Consider the following 17,831-nt stretch of genomic DNA (forward strand, 5'->3'; position numbering starts at 1 on the left):
CACCCCTTTGGTCCAGAATGAAATATCTCAATAACTATTGGATGAATTGTCATGGATTTTTAATGAAGACATTCATGGTCCCCACAGGATTAAACCTAGTAACGTTTTGATCCCCTGACTTTTCGTCTAGCACCACCATGAGGTCTGCTGTTAATTATTGGATGGATTGCCATGAAATTTGGTGTAGCCATTCATGTTTCCCTCAGGATGAATTGTGATAACTTTGGTGATCCCCTGACTTTTCACCTAGCACCATAATCCGGTCAAAATTTTTATTTGTCCTATCATGGTTTATGACCAAATACCTGCAAAACTAATGACATTCCCACCAGCCATAGTTGTTTGTTGTGTTTTGTGCTACTTAACAAATGTCTTCTGAGCACCACCTTTCCCTTCTGTTTTTGAATCCCATGGGTTGCTTATTTACTCCCCTGTTGGGACACTTTGAGGCATTTATTTCTACTACTCTTGTGATTTTAAATGTTAGTGTAGTGACGGAGTGAATAAGACCCAGCATTTGCAAAAAAACATGGTTCTGGATTCTTATTTTTTTTCATGGGCAATATTCTAGGTATGTTTTAAAAAACAAATTAAAGAATTACCACTTTGATTTGAGTGAAACATTTCCGTACTTGTGTCAGCAGTCTTTTAATTTCACAGTCAGAATGTTTTTTTTAATTGACCTGAATGGTGTGAAGGGATCCAGACACAAAGACAGTGTTTCCCAGAGGTAGAGGTTTTATTGCAGAAAAAACACCGGATAAATCGCACTGCTTCAAAGTACACCAGAACGTCTAGACCGCAGTAAACAGTCCATGTTTGATACACCTCTTTAATGAAAGATTTTGTCAAACAGATGTGCAGTAATAAATAATGACCAAGGATATTTCTCTTTTAGATACAAAGTCCTCACTTCTACTCCCATAGGCTATAGAAATCTTCTTCATTTAGGAATGTGGACAGTATTGGACTAGGATTGCATACTACAGAATCCATTGCAGGCTGAAATAAATGGGCATGGTTTCAGTGTTTTTTTCTAGCACCAGTGATTATTATTGAGCAAACTGTATGTGCTACTTCAAGAGGAAGCTTGATAGAGAACAAACAGCATGTGGACAATGGAATGGATTATTTTGGGATTACAGCAGGGGGGGAAATGGTGTATCATTCTCAGTGATGGACAAAGAGTACAAGTCACAGAGGAATCACAACAAATGCCGTTCTCCAGTGTCGAAAAACAAAAAAATTATTGCCTCATCTGAACAAGGTGATGAAACTGTACTGATTCACATGCTTTAGTAAGATGGAGAAGTCAGGGTACTGGTGCCAAAAAATGGAATGTGTACTTTTTTTAAACTTTTTTTTTTCCTATTGACTTTTTGCTATTATATGTAAATGTTCACCAAGTGCACACATGTATACACACATCCAGAAAAGCAAGCTACAGCCACCAAGAACACAGTAGTGCATTGAAACCTAAAGTTTATACTACATTAAGTTATCTGAGACTCATAGGGTGAAGCTCAGTGGGGAAAGACTATACACACTCAGTTATAAGGCAGTGAGAACTACTCTCCTGTTGGCTACCAAAAGAAAGAAAGAAAAAAAAGAATCGTAAATACTGTAGTTTTCTGTAGGGCCAAAAAATCTCTAATTATAGTGACACAATTAAAACCACAATTACAGCCGTCCAGTAGAATATTGAACTATAAGCCTTACTCTTTTCTTTTTCTTTGTCTTTCTTTCCTTTTTTTCCCTCTACATGTCCTCTCTCCTTCTTCCTCTTTGCTTTCCCCTCCATCTCTCCATGTGTGCAGGGGGATTGTATTTCTGTATTGCCCTGTTGTTGTGTGTGTGTGTGTCTGTGTGTGTGTCTGTGTGTGTATGCTTGAGTGCATTGTGTCGGACTGTAAACTCCTTTAGGCAGAGCTGTGGCCCTGGGGTTTTAAGAGTTTAGCCCTCCCCACCATTGCATGCGTGTTTGTGCGGGAAGCTATTGACTTAAAGTCTGCATCATTTCTCTTTATCAGAAAAACATTAACAACCCCCAGCCCCCAGCCCCCATCCCCTACCACCAATACCAACAAGACACAAAGCGCCATACTTTCTTATTCTCCTCGCCCAGTAGTAACCAACAGCTGCCGGCACAACAATGTACAATCAAAGTTGATACTTTTTTTGCCCTTAAAACAATGTAGCTTGATTTTACAAGATCAAAACATTCTGTTTTCAATGTTTTATGTTACTTTTTACTCCTGGAATAAAAACCATGCAAATAAAAAATAAAACACTACATTCTCACAGAAAGAGAATGCCTCCTTTGAAAATAAAAAGCAGCTTGTGTACATTTTTTTATAGAAAAGGTAGTATAATTAGAGATGTAAAGCAGGGTCAAGTGAATGATTAATCTTTAGCCCCTTTTACACTGGACAAAAAACCTGCTAACACCCACTAACATCTGGCTTTTGTCTTCACTGTGAAAGGGTACAATCGGCATTCACTCCCTGGTCAAATGACTCTGCAGTAGTCACGGGTATTTATCGGCTCCGGCTCCGATTGGCAGTGATGTAAATGTGACACCTGGGTGAACACGCACATTTTCGCCCCTTTTTGTGACTCTTTCATCTGTTTCTATCTGCAAATGTCTACAAATGTCTCATCCATATGTTTATGTCATATTAGCATGCTAGGCTAACAGTCCGTCAGCTGTGTAAGAGCACACAAACACAGTAAACACACCTGTCACCTGCCCAACATGGTGCTGTTAACCAGAAACACTGTGGCCACACCTTATTTTTTGCATTGTGAAAGGAGTCAATAGTCTATTTTTAAGGGGTTTACCAGCATTTAATAAAACCTGCGTATACACGCTAAGTTTTCATCATAGGTCACCCTGTGTAGAGCTTATCAGAGGATGAGATTAATCTCGCTTTTTTTCTGAGTTGATGCCAGAGTGTCTCTGAAACTCTTCATGTGAGGAGAACTTTTAGTGGGATGTCACACATATTTTTGTATGTACAGAACGCAGCTGGTTATATCTGATCTTTCCCTCTGAAGCACATGTAGAAAAATCCCCCACATCTTGGCCCAGGTCCTTGCCAAAGTACCAAACTGTCATCTGTCATCATAAAGCAGCCCAAGCTACACAGCACAATCAGTTAAACCCCCCCATACTTTTCTAACATGTAGCCTGTAAGGTGACCTCCAGACGTTGAATTGCCAAAACTAAAGCAGAACAAGCCTTAACGTCGGCTAATGGATGCTTTAAATACGCAGCTGATTGATTTGTGTTGTATTTTCCAGGCCATTCTAACGGATTGGGCTGCTATTAGAGAGAGTGAGAGTGGAGGGGAGGATGGTGGCGAGAAGGAGGTGACTTGAGGGGCTACGGCCAGCTGATGGGACTCAACTTGACCCTCTGGTGTACCGACCAGAGTCGGGTTACCACTGTAGGACTGAGTGTGTGTTTGTGTCTGTGTGTTGTTGAATTGATTTCCTCTGCGATGACAGCTCCAGTCAGGCTGGCACCAATTCCACCACCCCCAGCCCCCCTCTTTCTCTATCCCTGACACACACACACGCCACCATCGCCGCCACTGACCCTACAGCACACACACACATACAGTGCTCATCAGTCGCACTGGGAAAATGGCATCCACTGGTGTTATGTTCTAGGGTGACTGTGGTGACTTCTTCCTCCATCTTCCCTTCAGTAACTGTTCTACTAAATCGTTTACGCAGATCATTTTTCTGATAAAAGCATTATTTTTGGAGAAAAGTCTCTTTAATGATTTTAGATTACTTCATCTGGCTTCCGTTTTGCTTAAAACTCCTTTGTCTGTGATTTGTCTGAAAACTACGATTTATTTAACTCTTTAGCCTTTCTGCTGTCACACATAATCCACTGTGCTCAGTTAAAAAAAAACAAAAATGCTGACTCACCTCATCACAAATACATAGATTATAATGTTTTCTTAGTAAATGTCCACAGACTTGTAATAACACATATAGAGTATGTTTTATTTGTGTTTATAACGTAGGAAGTGTGGTCTATTCACAGCGCTGTCTGCCAGCACTTTTGTTGATCTCATTGTCTTGTCGTTGTTTGGCCTCCACAGGTCTGTTGGAAATGAGTCTTATAGTGACCAACATTCATGTGCATCAGGGAGTGTTTGTCTGATAATACAAATCTATTGTATTTTAGATAATGTATTGTCCAGCGCAGACCCAAACCTCCCTCCTGGATGTTATTAATCAACCCAGCTCATGGCGGCTTCACTCCTGGTGACAAGATGTGGCCCCTGCAAATGACGCAATGTTACTCCCATGGCTTCCATCTGTTCCTGTAATTGGTTGATTAGATGTAACGCCACCAATGGCATCATCAGGGTTCTTCTCCAGGACATCGGACTCAGGACGGGAGCGCTTGAAGCGTCGGTCAGGATACTGGCTGTTGTCAAAGGGCACACGATGCACACACAGCACATGAGTCTTCAGGTTGCCCTTCTGGGAGGCACTGTAGGGGCAGTAACTGCACTTGAATGGTCTCTGGCCTGGAGAGAGAAACGGAACAAGAGAATATTGTAAGCCTTTTAATCTGAACCAGTAGGTCTCAGGCATGAGTCCTTGGGGGTCACCTTTTCACTATAATCTTTATATATATATCACACTGTTCATACTGTCAATACTGTCCATACTGTATATATCTTAGCATATTTATATTACACTGTTCATACTGTTAACACTGTTCATACTGCACTTATCTTGGTATATTCATCTACCCCTTGCTGATTATTCTATTTGTTAACTCTATATATATTTACATTACTTTGCACTTTACTGACATTTGCACTTCTGGGTAGATGCTCAGCTGCATTTTGTTATCTCAGTACTGCAGCCTGTTTGCTAGAGATTTACCTCTATCAGAGGGTGCATGAGAGGGATTTTTACAATCAGAGGCTTCTCTCTCACCATAGGAAGTCTATTTACAGTGTAGGCAGATGGACACACAATAAACATCCACCCACACTGGGCCACTGGGTCAATAGTTTGGGGGGCTAATGTGTTTGTGGGTTACAGGTTTGTGACGTGAGAACATTTATATAACTACCAGGGTTAACAGCTGTTTCGAGTCAAGGGCACTGGTATCTAACCAATACTGACAATTTATTTTACTATTAGGATCAGTTCCAGTAATACTTAGATGTTACATGCCTTGAAAAAGGGTATATTGGTGTTACAAGAGTTTTCTTGTTTACTGTTTTGTGTTTCGATCCAAAATGCTTTGCGTGTATCCTTGATGCCTAACAATGTGTTGAATGCATTCCCTTCCTTATGAAACATTTGCAAAGCTTTTGTGAATTTGAAACCTGTATTGTTTACATCCATGAGTGCTAAGTTGCAGTCTTCTTCCCTGCATTTTGTTTGCTAGTTTTCTTGGGTCTTTACCGCCACCTGTCGATCAGTGGCACGATATACAAACAGAGAAACAAAACAGGACCCACTCATCATTATTGCCATGATGACTTTCCAGACTGATAAAATCCTTCCTCATAGTATAATAACCACTTGTTGTGTTTTGGCATGCCCCATGCCTGCTGCCACACAGCTCACCTGAAAGCTGTGCTGTCACTTGCCGCTACCACTGTCTATGCTGCTGCTGCTCATATAGCATTTCTAAAGCCCCACATCCATCCACCTGTAGGCTCTGAGTCTTTGTCCCCATTGGGGGAAGTTATTATATACTGCCCAATCCCTGCTGTTGTGAGCTTGGTGTTTTGTTGTTGGGAGTGATGAGGTCAGAGTCTATAAATATGTAAATATCAATGCTGAATATTTTGTATTCACATAATAGTCCATTCCAAGTGAGTTGATTGACTGAAATACATAGATAACCATTACACCTTACACCTACAGGAAATTTAGTCTCTAATTTATCGAACCTGCATGATACTGGACTGTGGAGGGGGAACAGGGTTAGTAAGCATTAGACTGAGAAACAGAGACTGGGAGAAGAGGGTAAAGTTGAGGGCAAAGTGATTTTCTCATCTGAACCACCCCAGCAGCACAGCCGAGTTCCTTATTGAAAGAAATACATCCTCAAAACGTTACCCAACACTTAATACTCATTTCACTTTGTGCAGTCAGAGAGCTCCTACGAATTCATCTGAACTAAACTTTTGCAGCTCCCTGAGTCAATATGCATCTTTTAAAGAGTGTGCATACATCTAGTCCCCTGAACACAATAGCAGAGCGGAACAAGGCGAGGTATCTTTCTCTATCTCCCCCCCCCTTGCCACAGCTTCAGCACAGAATGTTCTCCCTAGATTGAATCTGAGCATCACTGCAGCAAACACAATGGCCCTTAATAGCACCAGCCGTTTGTTTGAGGGATGCCGATTACACTGCCATCATAACCCACTTCACTTAGCTCACTCACTCACAGACAGACAGAGAGGACAAAACAAAATGGGGAGGGAGGGAGGAAGGAAGAGGGAGGGAGAGTTTGAACCTCTCTGGTACTTCAGGTTATTAATAACAGTACATTTGCTGTTGCCCTCATTTTCTTTTTCTTTTTTTTTTCTTTATCTCTTATTCAACTTGAGATGCTCTGTGTCAAATTAACATATGGGGTTTAAAAGTGGTGTGGGGATAGGTGCAGGGAATATCAATGGGTAAAGGTCCAGGAATTAAAGAGGAAACAATCTATTTGAAGCACTCACTGGCATACACATGGGGGAGTGAGTGCACAGTCTACTTGTATTGTATAAAAACGGACACATGCACACTATAGTGTACACACACAGACGTGAGGTGAGGATGCAACGAGGCAACGCAGGATGCGCGGAAGCAGCTACTTTGTGTTTGGCAATCTGACACAGGATTTGGAGCCTCTCTGGCTTTCTGATATTACATTGTTTGCTCCAGAGCCACACAAAGGGGATTGCTACAAGTTTGGAGGCTTTGGATGTTCCAGTTGTCTGAATTTACAGATAAGCTAGTCGGCGGCACACAATGAAGGGTCCCTTTTATTCATGTGCAGTTTAATTTCACACTCTCTTACATTACGTTAAGTCCGAGAGGCAGAATATCTCATCCCATTTTACACTTAGGGAGAGCAAGTTATGCCCCCAAACAACTCAACTTTTTTCTCCACTTTCCCTGCTTTCTTACTGTTTGTCTCCATGGACTTTAAAAAATACATACAAATCAAGCTCAGTTTTATCTCCGGGGAGATGTTTAGGTAAAAAGAGAGCGATTGTGTTTTGAATTGCATAGCTTGAAAAAACTTTGGATAGGATGAATAAACTTGAGCTTGAAATTGACTTCTGCTGAGCAATTTAGAGACACACATCCTATACTGTTATGGATTAAAAATTAAAGAGAGGCTTTCTCTCTCTTTCACTCACTCCCACACACAGGTGCACACACACACACACACAGATTTACTGAAATTGCAGCAGTTATTTCATTTTGTTAAATATAGAGGGATTTTACATTTTGTGGAAAACAATAAAAATGAATAGCCACAGAAGTTAACCGTTGTCTGTCATTGTGACTTGAGCAATACAATTATTATTAATATTTATGAAATTATTACATATTCACAATATTTAATTATATTAATTAAAATGATAGATGTCAATCGATTCATGTCAGTTAGAATGCCATATGAAACTTTAGTATTAAGTGCACACAGAGGTATTACCATTTAAGGTCAGCATTATTACGGGACAAGAGTCCCAAGAAAACATTAGACTGATAAAATCATGAACGAAAAATGTCAGCCCAAGATCACTGAATACAAAGCTGTTAGAAACTGTTTACAATGGAAATGCAAGGCAAAGAATAATAAAAAATTGCATGACTTCATAAAATATTCTATTTCAGCACCTTTTCAGATTATCTACACACCTGATGCTGTATTAGCAGTGCAATGCTTTATGTTTTACTTGGTTGCATGAATTTAACAGACGTTCCTCCAAATGAGAGACTTAAGCCCGGATACATTTTAAATTTCAAAACTTTTTTTGAACTGCTGGAATATTGAGGCAACTCAAACCCATTAAATGGTTACAGACTCTGTTTATATGCAACATATAATCTTATTTTAGGGCTGGGTATCAGACCTCAATACTTTTTTGATACTGACCCCAATAATGTTAAACAATCCACATGCCCAGCTACTCTGAAGAGCCAAAGTTGTCTTCTTTAATCCATGTCCTCTGGTCTGTGCCCAGGTCTGTGCTGACTGTGGCCAGGCAGCACCACACTAACTACCATTCTGTCACCCTTTTCTACCACTCTTTTCTTTCTTGTTCTGTCCATCTGATCTCTGTCACACTTCTCTGTGTCACTAGGTCACGTTACTCAACACTGGTGTACAGCTGTAATGTGTTACTGAGATAACAAATTCTCCCTTTAAAAATATTATTTACAGGTCAGTCTGGGGAAACTTATTTTCCTCAAGCTTGAATCAAAATAATGTCCTCCCTTTTTTGGGCTCTTTATTTGATTTAACGTGTCAGTGAGGAGTGACAGGAAGGACAGGAGAGAGGCAGTTATTGCATTGAGGTTGTAACTGTGTCCAGTTAGGACGCTTTCTGTTGCTCCTCTGTAAAAGTTAACAACAACTTTGCACGGGAATTTTGCCATCTTAATTTTCCTTAAGAAATACGGTCGTTTAGGAGCTTTCTTTCCCAAGGTGGTAGTTTGAAGGGAAATTATGTCTTAATTATTGTGCAGTAAATTGAACCTGAAGGTTGTTTGCTTTAGATTTGTCACTAAAATTATTTAACTGTTTCCTTGCTGCCCCCCACATTAGCTTACTATATCACTGATTAGAAGCTAAGGTATTCTGCAATATGCTACAATAAAGTCCTCACACGCTATTATAGGCTTCACACCTGTTTGGTCAATAACTTAGTCGCTGGTTTGACACTTTGTGCTCAAAATGCACCAGTTCTCATCAATTTCAATGTGACGTCTATTTTCCACAATTGTTAAGAATAAATATCAATATACAGCAGCAATAATAGTATATGCTAATGGAATAGATATTAGTAGTTTTCCTCTTCTCTGTGGGTCATCCTCCCAATACATAGCCCTGATCCAGGACAGTCATATTTTGTATCACATCACAGACCTGCAATTAATCTTCACCTTTTTATAAAGCGTAACCATGATCTTTCCTTAACCTTAACCAATTTTAGTTGCCTAACCCCAACCAAGTGTTAACCATACATTAACCATAATTTATTTTTCCCATATCCCCCAATTTATGTTTATTTTGCTCCACTTATATGTTTTTCACCAATGACATTGTACAATCTGTGTATTGCATTTTTACTTTTCTTTATTTAAGTAATTTTTGTCTTTATCAAGTGCCCAGACACTGGTTTGGTTGTCTTGGCAAAAGCCTTTAAGAGTGAAAGAAGGAAGGGAAAGAGATATGTAGATATAGGAATAAAGACCAGAAAAAAAGATAAAGAGAGACAGAGAGAGAGAAAGAGAGAGAGGAGAAACAGTGGTCTTGTTTTCATTAGTGTGGCATTATCTAAGGCTGTTAATTAACCCCCTAAGGCCCTCTGCATGGAGATCAGAAGAAAACGAGAAGAGAAAGTGAAGAGGAGGGCAGGCGGAGAGGATTTGGCGGGTGGAGGTGTGTGGGTATGCATGTGTGTGTGTGTGTGTGTGTGTGTGTGTGTGTGTGTGTGGGGTCTGTATCACATCACTGCCACAAACATGTCCATGTTACACCTGCCACACATGCCCCCTCTCACCCCTCCACACACACACACACACACTCCTCACCCCTGCCATCTTCCATCCAGCTGTAATTATCTTATCTCTACCCATAAACACACACACACACACAGTCGTGTTTCCATCACTTCAGAGGACATTACATTGACTTACATTAATTTCCTGGAGACTTATCTGAAAAGAATAGACCGCCTCTCTTTTTTTAACCTAGCCCTAACTCTAACCCTAGACCGGTTCTCTTTTAAAATGCATCCTCGTCCATAATATCCTCTGCACTCATATTTTTGGATTTTTTTGCTGTTGGAAGCGTAGCTAGTTTACAATACAAGAGAAAAAGTAAGTTCTGTTCTGTTCAATATAGCACATACTGAGGAATTTATTGCTTCAAATGACTGCATTTACCTTCAACACTAACTAGACATCCACATAAAATTTTCTCTTTAAAAATATTATTTACAGGTCAGTCTGGGGAAGCTTATTTTTCTCTAGCTTGAATCATAATAATTTTTCCCCTTTTTGGGCTCTTTATTTGATTTGACATGTCAGTGAGGAGTGACAAGAAGGACAGAAGAGAGGCAGTTATTGCATTGAGGTTGTAACTTACCCAAACTGTGCTTACATTGAACGGTTTGTGGCCATATGTGAAAAATACAACACAGCTCTTGGAAAAGTGTTTCTTGCTTGTGTCTTGTGAGAAGAGCTATCTTAAGACAGCAACAGATGGCAGTTCTGGCATCAAATGACATTTAAGGATGACAGCTTTGGGTTGGATGCCAACACGCTGTTCCTGGTCTTTATGTGCCTCTGTATATGTGTATGTGTGTGGCAATGTGCTTCTGTGTGCATGGGTTTGCATATTTGCACATTAATACATGCTTTCATGTGTTTCTATATGTGCATTAATGCTTCTGCAGTGTGTGTTTGGGTAAATGTTTGTGATTATATGCACAGTCAGTGTATGTTTGTGAAAGTGGGTGTGTGTTAGCAGGTGTAAAACAGAGAGAGAAGAAAAGGGAGAAACTTGGGGAAACATGAGGATTTGTGCGTCTGCATGCGTGTATTAGTGCAAGATGACGTCTTTTTTTGTTTTGAATTCATGACAAACACCAACATTTGACAGGTTCTGTATACAGAAGGACACACAAATACATTCATGTGTCCATACTATATATTAGACAGTAAGATACCAGTTTAAAAATACAGAGTACAAACTTATAAATTACTATTTAAGGAAGCTATTACAGCATGAAAAGACCGAGAGAATAATAGATACAGCGATACAGACAGACGGAGAGTTTGTAGGCAGTGAGACAGAGAAACACAGAAGGTGTGAGCAATTAAATGTGCTAAACCATCTGTCCAATAACCTGCATGCATGCTGTGGCTCCCAGATTACTCAGCAAACTGCAGCAACACCCTCGCATACACATAGACACATGAATGCCAACACATATACACTGAAAAATAGTTTTTAGAGGTGTTTCACCGCTGAAATCATACTTCTAGATAGATAGATAGATAGATAGATAGATAGATAGATCGATAGATGGATAGACACGTTATGAGTTGTTTGTTGATATGTATGTTTATTCCACAAAAATATCTGTTTTCAGATTTAATACCCGAGAGGCTGGGGCTTAACCTGAAGATGTTTTAAGTTTTAAGTCTATACTGCTTAATTTTCTGTGTTAAATTGTTTTCTGCTGCCATTTACATTTCTCATATGTCTATTGTCAATTTGCACAAGGTACCAGGCTCCATTATCTGATGATGAGATTTTATCCTGCACTACCCAACAAATCTGGTGAAAACTGATGAAAAGTGTAGAAATAAACCTTGCTGAATGTCTGAATGTAATTAATACTTAAAACTCTACACCTCCTTGTTTTTAGCCTTTAGCCTATTTGTTTTAGATTTTAGCAAATCTGCATCATTGAAAGTCATGCTGCTTTGGCTAATAGCAGCTTCTTTTTGCACTATACAGACAACCATTTGGATTATTTTGACACTAAAGATATATTGTAGAAAAGGTTTCAGTCGTAGTCATCTGGACAATGTTTTCAAATTCAAGACATTTCGGCTCCCATCCGGAAGTCATTCTCAATTGTGAAAATGGTTTGAGAACTCAGAAATTTAAGCTGTTCTGTGTTGCTTAAGCCCTGCCCTCAGGGAGGAATCTTCCTGAGTGCTAAAGATATAGTCTGAATCTGATGACTGATGACTATGAGCCAAGAAGTTATAAGGTGAGCCTTTTTTATATGATTTCTAATTGTGTTTGTAGACATTTGTATCATGACATTGTATCCTCTATGGACTTTTGAGATGCCGCCACTGTAACTGGTTGTTCTAATGATTGTACCAGTGTATGTATGAAGTTTGTGTGTTTAGATTTGACTGAGTTATGACTCTGAGATCTAGTGGTGGAACGTGAGCAGCAAATTGTGTCAGGGTATCGGTTGACAGGTCAGTAGGGGAAAAGACAACAAATATTTCTGCAAAAATTTGGTTGCTGTTTGTATCTGCACAGCGCAAATAAAAGTATAAGAGAGCATAGCTGCTTGTTTTTTATGTTGAAGACTTCATAAATGTGGCCTGCATGACTGCATGGGTTTGTGTCCATTGATTTTTTTCTAATATATATATATTTTTTAACTCCTCTCACACCCCCATCCCCCTCCAAAAATAAATACATTTGCATTACTTCAAACAGCCTGAAGGGAATTCATCCTTCTCTAGATTTCCTCTGATGAATTAAGAGCATTTCCCTCAACGAACTGGCGTGTTGATAGAAAATTGGCCTGAAGTTTGGGGAATAGTGATTTGGTCTGTTTCCTAGCTTAACTAGAGAAAACCAACACACAAACAACACCAGGGGAGGCACTTAAGGAGAGGAGAGGAACTGTTGGGGGAGAGGGGTGTAGCGGAAGGAGCTCTTTCAGCATCAAAGCCAGCTAAAACGTCCCCACCAGGGACTAGGTCCCATGTTAAATACTGAACTAGATTATTAATTGCTCTACCAGGCGACCTGTTAATAAGAACCCAAAATAGCAGATCCTTCCTTTCTGTCTTCATTGCTTGTTCTATTTTCATTTTTTAGGCCTCTTTTCTGAAATTTACTGCTGTTTTTGTATGCTTTGCTCAAAGTTTGCTTCACACACTCATCTGTTTGCTTACTCAGTCACTGACTCACTGACATCATAACTCTTATCACTTATTGGTTCTCACTCACACACACACCTATTTTCTCTTTTATTTACTCATTCAATCACTCTTTCACTCATGCCTTCGTTCACCCAATCACTCACTCACTTACTCATTGCTTCGTTCATTAACACACTTTTTCACATTTTCTTTCCTTCATTCACTCCCTCATATTGTCTGATTTTTAATTATTTACCCACTCACTCATGTTTTCTTATATTCACTTATTCACTTGTTTTACGTTAATGAAATCCACTCACTCATCCGTTTGCTTACTCACTCACTCACTCACTCACTCCACTCAGTCATTTGTATCATTTTTCACAATCCCCATCTTTTGCAGAGGGGTTCACAGCATATGAGTGTGTGTGTGTGTGTGTGTGTGTGTGTGTGTGTGTGTGTGCATACTAGATGCCCAACCTCGCCTTATTTTTTCTCACTCCCTGCTGAACTGAGGGAGGAACAATCTGCTGCTGACCTGTCACCGTACACAGATAATGGATGCCCAACTGCAAGTGTGGCTGTGTCTGTCTGTGTGTGTGTGTGTGTGTGTGTGTGTGTGTGTGTAGGCTGTCATCCATGTCTCTCAGCAATAAAAAAAATGGAGGGCAGTGGGAGTTGATAGATATGCCGGCCACCTGCTTCTCACTCACATTCTGACACAAAGAGCATCGGCTGCTCTGCTGCATTAATCATCATGAACTTCCTTTGACCTCAACACACAGCGATAACAGTTTAAAGTTAGGGAAACAGTTAGAAAACACAGAGCAACAGACAGCCAGACAAACTGAGACATTCAAGATTTTGCCATGGGGATCCCAAGAGAGGGAGAGTTTGGTTATTGCTGATTTAGCCTTTAACTGTAGAACTGTTCACACTATATACTTTATGTATATATAAGTTTGTGTGTGTATGTACGTTTATCTGTATAAAATTGTATTAATTGTATCGACCACTCTGAGGACTTCAACAAATGGATCCCATCACTGGTCCAGAGGTTAAAGCAATATTGTGACTGGAAGGTCTTCAGTTTAAAGCTCAGATACCCAAGAACAACTGGAAGAACTAGATAATGAAACTAAATGCTTTACATTCAACAGTCCCCTTAGAGCCTTATAGGCTCAACTATTGTTCACTACAGAGTTACTACTGGGCAAAGCACTGAAGCCAAACTGCTCAGTGGAGCTGCCCAGTGGCTGAAGGGCTGTAGTTGTAAATAAACGGGATAAAGCTCATCTCAGCTACTGCATCATAGCCCCACTTAAACGTGATCATCATCATTACTGTGCATGATTTGAACATTCAAGAATAAAAAATGACAAAAGTCAAAAAAATGCTTTGTAGCATTTAAACTGAATATTGGAGATGATTATAGTAATTGAGGATCACAACACGGAAACATGCAACAAGCTCAACAGCAACTTGCTTACTTAGAAAAAAGAAAATTGGAGAACACAATTTCAGTTGTTCATAAGGAAGTTTTTCCTGCAATTTTGTGGGCAGTGGTGGAAGTAATATTTCAATGTTCTGCTATGGTATACTTCTGATGCACTACATTTCCAAGGGAAATTTTCCTCCAGGGAAATCTGACATCTATAAATCCCGTTTGCTTTACAGATTATGCATATAAAATAATTATTAGCTTTATCTTGACCAGGCCCAACATTAAAATACTGCAAACATTAACCCAATAATATTACAATATAACACTGACAGGGGCCTACTGCCTAAAAAATACATTTATTTTTGATACTTAAGAATTTTTAGTACTAGTTATTAGTTTTACTTAAATATAGTTTTAAATAAGATACTTTTACCTGTAATTGGGCATTTCTACATTGTGGTATTGCTGCTATAACTTAAATACAATATCTGAGTACTTCTTCTACCAATGTAAGTGCCTCGCTACGTGAACGGTTTGTTTGTATTTAATCTCTGCCTAGCACATGTGGGTGGTAGATTAGATAGGTAGACAGAATAGCCATCATATGTGCTCACAGGAAGATACCATAATTCAGTTTGAAAATATGAGTGATTGCAGCATTTACAAAAGAAAAACAATGAGACAAGATAATGACATTATAAACACCCCTGAGGTTTGGTATAAAAGTAATTTAAGATTTTTAAAGCTGGCAAGCTGCATTTACCTGCTTTCAATATGCCCCTGCCTACAGTAGAAGACTGTGAGCAGCTACCACATGTAAATGTGTGCAGCATTTAGGTATTTAAAGTTGTATGTAAAATAATAAACTGCTTCACAAATAAGGTTAATGTTGCTTTGTGTACAGAACATTTTAAATGTGTTTGTTGATTTGTTTGTTTCGAGGTTCAAGCAGAAGGATGAAAGCCAAACTTTTGAAAAACAAGTGTGATGTACAGTATATACAGTATGTGATTTCCAAGTGCACACATTGTTTTCTATTGCTAGTCACCTTAACACACCTGCGAAAAATGTTTGGAATATGTGGGATCTATTCTTGCGCAACAAGAATGTTAGTTAAATAAAGTATATGTTGTGAAATTAAACAAATCTGCCCCCTTGTCACTTTCCCTCCTCTTTCACCATGGAGACATCAGTATCAATAAGATAATAAAACTGCAAGTTGTGTGTTAAAAAACACTTGCTGTTCTGTGCTGGAAAACAATTCATATTTCCACTTAAAATATGCCTGTATAAAATGCTAATCTTCACTATGATGACATTGCAAGATATTTTAAACCACTAGACTAAAGTCTCAAAGGTAGTATGGTAATGATATCTTGCACCTCAAGTAAGACAAATTTGAGAGCCTGACCGACGCGCAGGAAGGCAACTTCACCACACATGCTGATCATGTATCAGTAGTGTTTGCTGTTAGCAGCTGTAAGTGAGGCAAGCTGCAGCTGAAGAACAGCAAGTGTTATCAGCACACAGTCTGAAGTGGTGTGTGTGTGTGTGTATTAGTGTGTTTCACATTGCTCTGGCCAGGTGCTCCTCAAGGACTTGCAATTTGTGCAAAACAGGAGGTGAGGAATAATTAAGTCTGTGTGTCTGTACATGCATGCATTTCTCTCACTTGACTGAAAAAATTGACTAAAATAAGAAGAAAAGCCCTCAACTGCCCCTGTACCACAGTGCACACTTCAAATTTTTCACTGTCTGAACTTAGCATTCGACAAAAATATCTCTTTTTCACAGAGATCAGCTTGTAAACACGATCAAGACTTGATCATGTTTTGCATTTTTCGAATGTGATCCTGCATACTGAATACTCTAACTCTATCTAATTTATCTTCCAAGGAGCTTAAATCCCTTTGGATCCAGCCAACACCACAACTTTTTAAAACCTCTCCCGGTAGAGCTGTTATTTACCCCCGTTCATAAGCTCTCCACTTTTTCTTATCTCCCTTCGTCATTTCCTCTCCTTCTCCTCCTCCTCTTCTCTCTTTCCTGTTTTTTTCTCCTTCACTTTCCTTGCCGGGGAAGCCTGTTTGTTCGCTTTAAGTGAAATCACTCAATTCTTTCAGGAAGAGACTTTGGAGACCATTGGTAACCGAGAGAGGAAGAGAGAAAGAAAGAAAGAAGAAAGTATGTGTGTGTGTGAGCAACAGTCCACCTTCCAAATAAGTTCCATTAATCATGGGCCAGAGTCTAATGTAACTAATATTTTACAATTAGAGGAGACAAGATGGAGCTGGGGGCCATCTATCTCCCTTACACCACATGATCATCGATTCATAAAAGCTGAGGAGAGAGAAAGAGGAGGCCATAGCACACTAGCCCTGCAGAGAGCACACACTCACAAACACACACACTTTGCTGGGCACATGCTGACACACATGCAGACGTTAACACACCCACATACATAAGCAGATGCTTGGCAGAAAACAGAAGGATGCATGAGAATGAGGGGACAAGCTGTCACATTAACATTTGTTAGTATATGTTCTGCTTAAACTCAGGGCTGCAACTAACAGTCATTCTATTGATTATGTTTTTGAATATTGTATTAATCGTTTGGTTATAAAATGTCAGAAAATAGTGAGAAATTCTGATTACACATTTTCAGATTCTAAAGTAACATCTTCAGATTGCTTGTTTTGTCCAAGAAAATCAGCACATTCTTACATTTAAGATGCTGGAACCTGAGAAATGTCTGCATTTCTGACTTTGGACAATTATCAAAATTGATGCCGATTAATTTTCTGTTCATTGACAAATTGTGTCAGCACTACTTAGTCTAGTATCATAACTGTATCTTTTATGTATCATGTGACAGGGTATATTTATTTATTATAGAATAAATCATTTTAAATTTAGTTTTAGACTTCAAGAATAAATGATACAAAAAATGATAAAGAAACAGGACTTCTGTAAACTAATGCAGTGATTTTATTTTACCCTGATGTTTTTTTGTAGAGCATGCCTCTTTCCTAGAAGTGGAAAAGAACCCACAGGTGGTAGAGTACAATTCTGGACAAAAAAAAGAACATGTGGATTAAAAGAAAACATAACTACTCTTTCTATGCCACCTCTTAACTAGAGTTAAACAAAAATAATATATATATATATATACAGTGTATAAAGGTACCCCAATTTTACTTGGTCATTCTCCCAAAAAGAGCATACTAAAGGACAATTTCAAGAGTTAACTCACAAAAGAAAAATAGTCTGATCTCTAGTTAGACAAAGAAAATAGAGAGAGCATAATTGTTGCCTGGACCAGTCAGGGAAGAGAACTTATGTTTGAAGATAGTGAAAAACGGACAACAAACAGGGAGGAAACAAACAATGACATGCACAAAAGCATGACACATAGTGTCCTTTTTGTTTAAGTGCCTTTGCGCAAGACACTGAATCCCTACTAGCTGCGAGAGTCCTTCTC

General features: G+C 39.2%; 1 protein-coding gene across 11 annotated transcripts in view; it reads right to left on the reverse strand.

The window, feature by feature from the left end:
- Window positions 1-716: 716 nt before the first annotated feature.
- Window positions 717-17,831, reverse strand: part of znf536 (zinc finger protein 536) — a 226,008-nt gene continuing 208,893 nt past the window's right edge. For all 11 annotated transcript variants that reach the window (XM_044192965.1, XM_044192983.1, XM_044192903.1 and 8 more), the window contains one exon: window positions 717-4,553. In XM_044192965.1, the coding sequence (XP_044048900.1) occupies window positions 4,276-4,553 (278 nt within the window). In that variant the 3' untranslated portion in view covers window positions 717-4,275. The remainder of the gene's footprint in view (window positions 4,554-17,831) is intronic.

The sequence above is a fragment of the Siniperca chuatsi genome, linkage group LG1 (genome assembly GCF_020085105.1).
Source record: "Siniperca chuatsi isolate FFG_IHB_CAS linkage group LG1, ASM2008510v1, whole genome shotgun sequence".
Classification (NCBI taxonomy): domain Eukaryota; kingdom Metazoa; phylum Chordata; class Actinopteri; order Centrarchiformes; family Sinipercidae; genus Siniperca; species Siniperca chuatsi.